At 31.2% G+C, this 6457-nt stretch overlaps 1 protein-coding gene and 1 long non-coding RNA gene across 3 annotated transcripts; one reads left to right on the forward strand and one right to left on the reverse strand.

Annotated features, from left to right (window-relative positions):
- Positions 2376–4302, forward strand: LOC109346339 (ethylene-responsive transcription factor ERF118-like). Of its 2 annotated transcripts, XM_019585845.1 has the most exons (3): positions 2376–2646; positions 2774–3886; positions 3977–4302. In XM_019585845.1, the coding sequence occupies exons 2-3, from the start codon at positions 2991–2993 to the stop codon at positions 4062–4064; spliced, it is 984 nt and encodes a 327-aa protein (XP_019441390.1). In that variant the 5' UTR covers positions 2376–2646; positions 2774–2990; the 3' UTR covers positions 4065–4302. The 2 variants fall into 2 exon arrangements, with proteins under 2 accessions (XP_019441390.1, XP_019441389.1); XM_019585844.1 differs by having other exon boundaries at positions 2774–4302.
- On the reverse strand, positions 4217–4368 carry LOC109346341. Its single transcript, XR_002107508.1, has 2 exons — positions 4331–4368; positions 4217–4298 (listed from the first exon to the last, which is right to left on the reverse strand). It is a non-coding gene; the product is annotated as an uncharacterized LOC109346341 (long non-coding RNA).

Consider the following 6457-nt stretch of genomic DNA (forward strand, 5'->3'; position numbering starts at 1 on the left):
CTTTCTAAAAATGAAACATTTTCAACAACAACTCATCAACATCATAAACTTTCAAGAATGAAATACAAACTTTTTCCTAAACACATTAAAGGTTCCTTTGATGTTAAAATTATCACCTTTAAACATATTCAAATACTAACAATAATTTCTAATATTTCCAAACAAATAAATCATCTAACATTGTCCAAAGATATAGTTTTTCCATCTAAGAACAAGGAAGAAATTTCAAGATTTACAAAAGTCAAAAACTACATAAAGGTTCATATGATTTTATTATCACCCCATTTAGTTATGCCTTCATAAAATACTTAAAGAACAAATAAAAATTCTACTTTATGAACAACATAATAAAAGCTCATAACTTTCTATGAAGTATGAGAAGAAGAGAAAATAAAAGACTATCTCAGTTTGTATAGGGAATTTAGTGTAAAAATGAAAGAATGAGGTGATGTATTTATAGGAGAGCCTCACCCTCACCAAATCAGAAAATTTAATACAAAGTAAGTAGATTTAGACTAGTATAAGTGATGTGTCTAATGGTGGTGGAGTGAGAAGATTTGTTGAGTGATTTAGGGGCTTTTGGAAGCTTTTGCATTACTTTATAACAAGTAAGTGACTCATGAAAGGATGACTTTCAACTTTATTGATATATGTAATTTCCCGATAAACATCTTGTCTGAACATTTTCGGATAATTTCGTCCAGAAATATACAATCTCCCGATTTAGGACATTTGCCCGAAACGTCGAAACTTGAATTTCGATGTGAAAAATACCTAGAGATGAGTTACGGACTTGATGTCTATTTTGACTAGAAATAATATTTCGAAGCCAACGGCGAAATCAGAATTCGATTCCGAGTTACGTAACTCAAAAACTGGGCGAAAACTTGATAAAACGACCCGGAATCGTCTCGGAAACTCTTATTCTCCAAAAATCCTGAAAAAATAGGGCAAGCAAGAAAATCATAATACAAGACTAAAACTCAGCTGATCTTTAGCCTATAACATTACTGATTAATTTCTATAATTAATCCATTAATATTAATTACTTAATTAAAAGTGCTCTGAAAACACGGTGTTATATTGCATTGGAGGCAATCCTGTCTGAGTCGGAAAAATCCATAGGTATGTGAGACTAACTCTCCTGGCGAGTATTTTTTCATCCACAAGACTCGAACTCGAGACCTTGCTTAAGAGGAATCAAACATGTACCACTTAAGCAAACAATCATTGATATATGTATTATGCTTTAATTGCAAGAAAAGTGTACATAAGTTTAAAATGTAAATAAACGATAAATTTTTTGCTATAATATAAGTTAACAAATGAAAAGTATAATTACATATAAGGTTAAAGTTTTTTTCATCTTAAAACAACGTTGTTTTGGTTGTTTTGATTGTTTTTATAAAAATATATTTTTTAATTGACTCGGGCGATCCAATCGGTTCGATCGTTTGAGTCCCCGATTTTAGACTTAAATCAATCAAGTTGAACCAAATCAATGTGATTTTAATGTAAAACCACTTATATGAGATGCTCGGACATGTCATATGTCCGGTTATTGATTGAACCGGTTAGAGCGGTATGCCCGACCCAAGTTTTATAAAAGTGTTTTTTATACCTATACAAATCACTCCTATTTATTTATATATATATACATACACATTACGCTAACTATCTTGCACGAGAAATAAGTATAATGTTTAAAAGATAATTAATATAATTAAGTTAAACAAAATAATATATATTATGAATACAAATTCAAATAGTATAAGAGTTAATATTTTTTCATTATTTTTGTTTCGTTGCAAAATGCATCAATAACTCTAATGATATATTTTTTCAATCAATCCTATACAATATTATAACGAATAAAAATATTGGTGAGATATTGACCCATATATTATTTAGATTTGTCTTTACAATATATCATATTTTGTTTAACTTAATTAGACTTATAACTTTTTTTTTTGCTTAAAAGATTACATTTATATATTCTATATAATTAGTCAATCTGATATATATATATATATATATATATATATGTGAGGAATTTGTATAAGTATAGAAAATTGAAGTATAATTTGTATATTTTCACTAAGTAAGTGTAATTTACTCTTAAAGAAATAATTATTTGGCTGTGATTTTGTTTTGAGATTCGTGTTTTTTTTCCAATTGTTTTATATGGTCGGCTATTTTTACTTCTATATAATATACCTCTCCATTTTCACTCACAATAACTTACTATAAGAATATATATTTGTCCTTTTTTACTAAATTTTAGCCATAGATTTGTAATCCTCTGTTATCAAAAACTATTTCTACGTACATTTTTGTTGATGACGTTTTTAGTGTTTCTGGTGAGTACAACTGAGATAGCAAAGAGAGTGAAGGGGTTTTACTCATTCATTTCTTTGTTTCTCAGAGGAACCAGTCCTTCAAAATAAGGACCTCTGTTGCAGGTTTATGTCGTCTGGACTTGACATAATACTGTTTTTGGAACCTTTGAAAAATCTCCGGATTTCTTCTTACCTATTGTTGATTCTTACTGTGTGTTCTTTTTCATGTATTCTACCTTGCTATCTTGGGCAAAGTTTTAATCTTGTGAACGAACCCAACTGTTTCAATGAGTTTAAGGCAAAAAAGGTTTGTTCTTTGCAACCCTGAAACCTTTTCTGTGGTTTTTTTGTTAGACCCTTTGTTTTTTGTTTTTGTTTTTTTTTTTGGTATGGTTTAAGGTATAACTTTTTTGGTTTTGTGAATGGTTTTGCAGGACTTGGACTGTTGTGAGTGTTTGGGATGCTTTCATATACAGAAGATTTCAAATCTTTTATTGTTTTTAAGATTGGATCTTAACTGAGACATTGAGAGATTTCATTTCTGTACCTTTATTTATTGGTTAAATCAACCCTCTGATTTGTTCCTTTTTAAGTCTCTTTTCTGTGTATTTTGAGGGGTTTTGGAGGGGGTTTTCCTTTCAATTTTTCACCATGGCTGAGCATCGTAAACAGCCACCAAAGAGACAGAACCAAAGAGCTAAACAAACCTTTCCAGATCCCAACATGATGAGAAAACTTCGCATCGTTTACAATGATCCTGATGCTACTGACTCATCTGATGATGAACCAGAGCCAAGAAAAATCAAAAGAACCATCCACGAGATACCACTTCCCATTCTTTCTGTGACCAACTCTACCATCACCTTTACTGAAACAACAAGCTCATATGATGAAACAATTAACAAGAGTGTTGGTGTTTTGAACAAAACTTGCATGGAAAGTCAAAAACCCCAAAAAAAGAAGAGGGTTTTTACACAAAACTCTTCAAGTAAGAAACTACCTTGTGGCAAGTATAGAGGAGTTAGGCAAAGAAAATGGGGAAAGTGGGCTGCTGAAATCCGAGACCCGTTTCGGTCTACCCGTCTCTGGTTAGGTACTTACAACACTGCTGAAGAGGCTTCACAAGCCTGTGAGAAGAAAAGGCTTGAATTTGATGCCATGGCAAAGGCTCAATCTTGCAGCAAAGATTGTTATTCTACTGCTTCTTCTGTTGTGTTACCTAAGACTACTACTATTACAACTTCTGATAAGTGTAACAAGCCTGTGTCTTTATTACATAAGTCTTCTAGTTCTACTACTTTGGTGGAATCTGAGAGCATGGTGTCTCACACATCACCGTCTTCTGTGCTTGAATTGGATGCTCTGGCTTCTAATTTGATTGAAAAGAGTAATCTTTCATGCAATGAAGCTATTGACACTTGTGATTTGGTGGCTGAGTTAGCTGAGTTGGAGATACCAGATTTGGGCACTTGGAACTTGCCTCCAACATCTAATGTTGCTGCTTCTGTGTCTGAGCCAAACTTTGAGCTTGATCTTGATTTTGATTTGTTGCCATTTGATGATTTTGTAAAGGGCATTGGTGATCTTGGTGGTCTGGAAGATCTCAATATCTTCGGATTTGATGACGATGGGCCTAGTGAACTTCCCGATTTCGATTTCGGTGATTTTATTGCGGATGAGTTTGCTGGTTGGATTGAGGAACCCCTCAATGTAACTTGCGCCTAAGTTTTGCAGCTGCATAGGACTAAAGTTTAGAGAGAGTGCTACTACAACATCATTAATAGTTTTGTTTATGTCTTAAGTTTTGTTAGATCTTAGGAACTGAAATCCAGCTATTGAGATAGTGAGTAGTTTTATGAGATTGATGTTTAATTTTGTTTTCTGAGGAAGTATGTAGTTGTAAGAGCGGATCCGTTGGGTTTTACTGTGCTTAATAGAGCCGTCCAAGGATTCTTGAACCTTATTATTTATGTATTCTGTAGCTCTTGAACCTTAATAATATTATTAATATATTCTGTAGTAAGTTGAAAGTTTTTATATGGAAGAGTGTAAAAAGACCTTCAATGTTTATTTTTTGCATTTTGTTTTCTTCTAATCTCTATCAACGGAAGTTTAATTTTCACAAATTGCATGGCTAATTGTATAATATGAGTTTAAAATGTATGCATTGTTAGTGTATTTTTTTTTACACTGTCGACACATTATCTATCATTGATCTGTAGTACTTTTGTTAGAGAGTCGATTAATGGTGGATGATTTGTTGACACTGTAAAAAATACGTAAAATGTAAGTGTTTAGATATTAAATCCATAATATATTTTCTATGAACAAATTGCTGATAATGTGGGAATCTTTAATGTACAGTATAACATAAATTTATAATGTTCACGAATCTCCTAGATTCCTAGTGTTTCCTATGCAAATGCCTTTTCAATGGAGTATATGTAAAATGGGTTTGAACAAGATTCACATTCTTGCAATCATGCTTATCTGATACCCATCCAGTGATAGTTGATTTAGCCTTTTATTCCCTTGCCGTACCAAGCGCCAGTTCTATTTTGTTCCATGGCAGGGGAGATAAAGGGAATAAAAAGAAGAATAATAAAAAAGACTTGAGATACTTAGATAGTTTAGAACTAATAGTTTTAACAAGAACTTATTATTGATTTAGAAATCGTCATTAATAAATCACAAACAAGGAAAGGAAATAAAAGTTGGTTTTAGGGGTACAAATCTTTGGTACTATGCTGATGAGTGATCACCTCATATATGCCATAACCTTTAAAACGGGGTAATTGACCAAAAATATTAAAATATAATAAGTCAGTCTGCAGGCTCTAGTCTTGGTTTCCATATGGGACCAGTCAGCCATATAAATAAATATAAGAATAAAATATATATTTATATCATAAGATAAACTATCTCATTCATATACTAAAATCATAATATGAATACTATTTTTTTTAATTTTGGAGTAAATAATTTATTTTGAGAAGATACTTTATTCTCTAATCATTGTCTCATAAATACTAATATATTAAAAGAATAACAAATTTTATGTGTTTAAAACTTCAATTTTTATGTTTTTTATTGTCCTAGAAACATATTCAATTTTGATTTCTTATGCTCACTCCCATGGAAATTAAGAAAATGCCATAATGCGCTTACTTAGATGTGCCTATATGGAGTAGCACTTTTTAGATGTGCTCCCCAACAGGAAAATTTACCCACTTAGGGCGAGTTCAACTGCAAAATTATGAAAGTAGTGCAATTTTTATAAAAATTATTAAGAAATTGTATTTTTAGAGAGCTCATGACTCTTATGTACAACTTTATAGGAATTTGTGACTCCCATGTACGAGTTTGTAAGAACTTGTGACTCACATGCACGAGTTCCATTTTTTTTCTCTCTCCTCAAGTCTCTTGTGGTTCTCATCCACGACTCTCATATTCATTCTTAAATTCATGGGAGGGAACCATATATATTATGGAACGAGGTCACATGTCCCAAATCAATCAAATAACATAATAAAAAATATTTTTTATTTTTATAATTTTTATTTTTAAGTATGTTTTAACTTTCAATTAGATTATGACACAATGAGACATAAAAGTGAGACTATATTATCTAATATACTATATGTTTAACTTTGATGTGACATATATTACTGAAAGTGTAACATGGACAAATTGAAATCGTGGTTTTCATCCGCAAGACTTGAAGAGAGAGAAAAAATTGGAACTCATGGATATAAGGCATGAGTTCCTGTAAACTCGTACATGATCACGAGTTCTTGTAAAGTCGTGGATGAGAGTCACGAGTTCCCAAAGAATACATTACTTCCGTATTTTTATAAAAGTTATAATACTTTCATAATTTTCCGGTCAACCCACACCATATAAATAAATATAAGAATAAAATATATCTTTATATCAGAAGATAAATTATCTCATTCAAATACTAAAATCATAACATGAATACTATTTTTTTAATTTTAGAGTAGATAACTTATTTTGACGGGATACTTAATTCTCTATACATTGTCTCATAATTACTAATATGTTAAAAGAATCACAAATTTTATGGGTTTAAAACTTCACTTTTTATGTTTTTTTGT

The sequence above is a fragment of the Lupinus angustifolius genome, chromosome LG04 (genome assembly GCF_001865875.1).
Source record: "Lupinus angustifolius cultivar Tanjil chromosome LG04, LupAngTanjil_v1.0, whole genome shotgun sequence".
In the NCBI taxonomy this organism is placed as follows: domain Eukaryota; kingdom Viridiplantae; phylum Streptophyta; class Magnoliopsida; order Fabales; family Fabaceae; genus Lupinus; species Lupinus angustifolius.

Excerpts from the sequence above, each read along its gene's own strand:
- LOC109346339 (XM_019585844.1), top strand. The coding sequence starts at position 2,991 with ATGGCTGAGCATCGTAAACAGCCACCAAAGAGACAGAACCAAAGAGCT.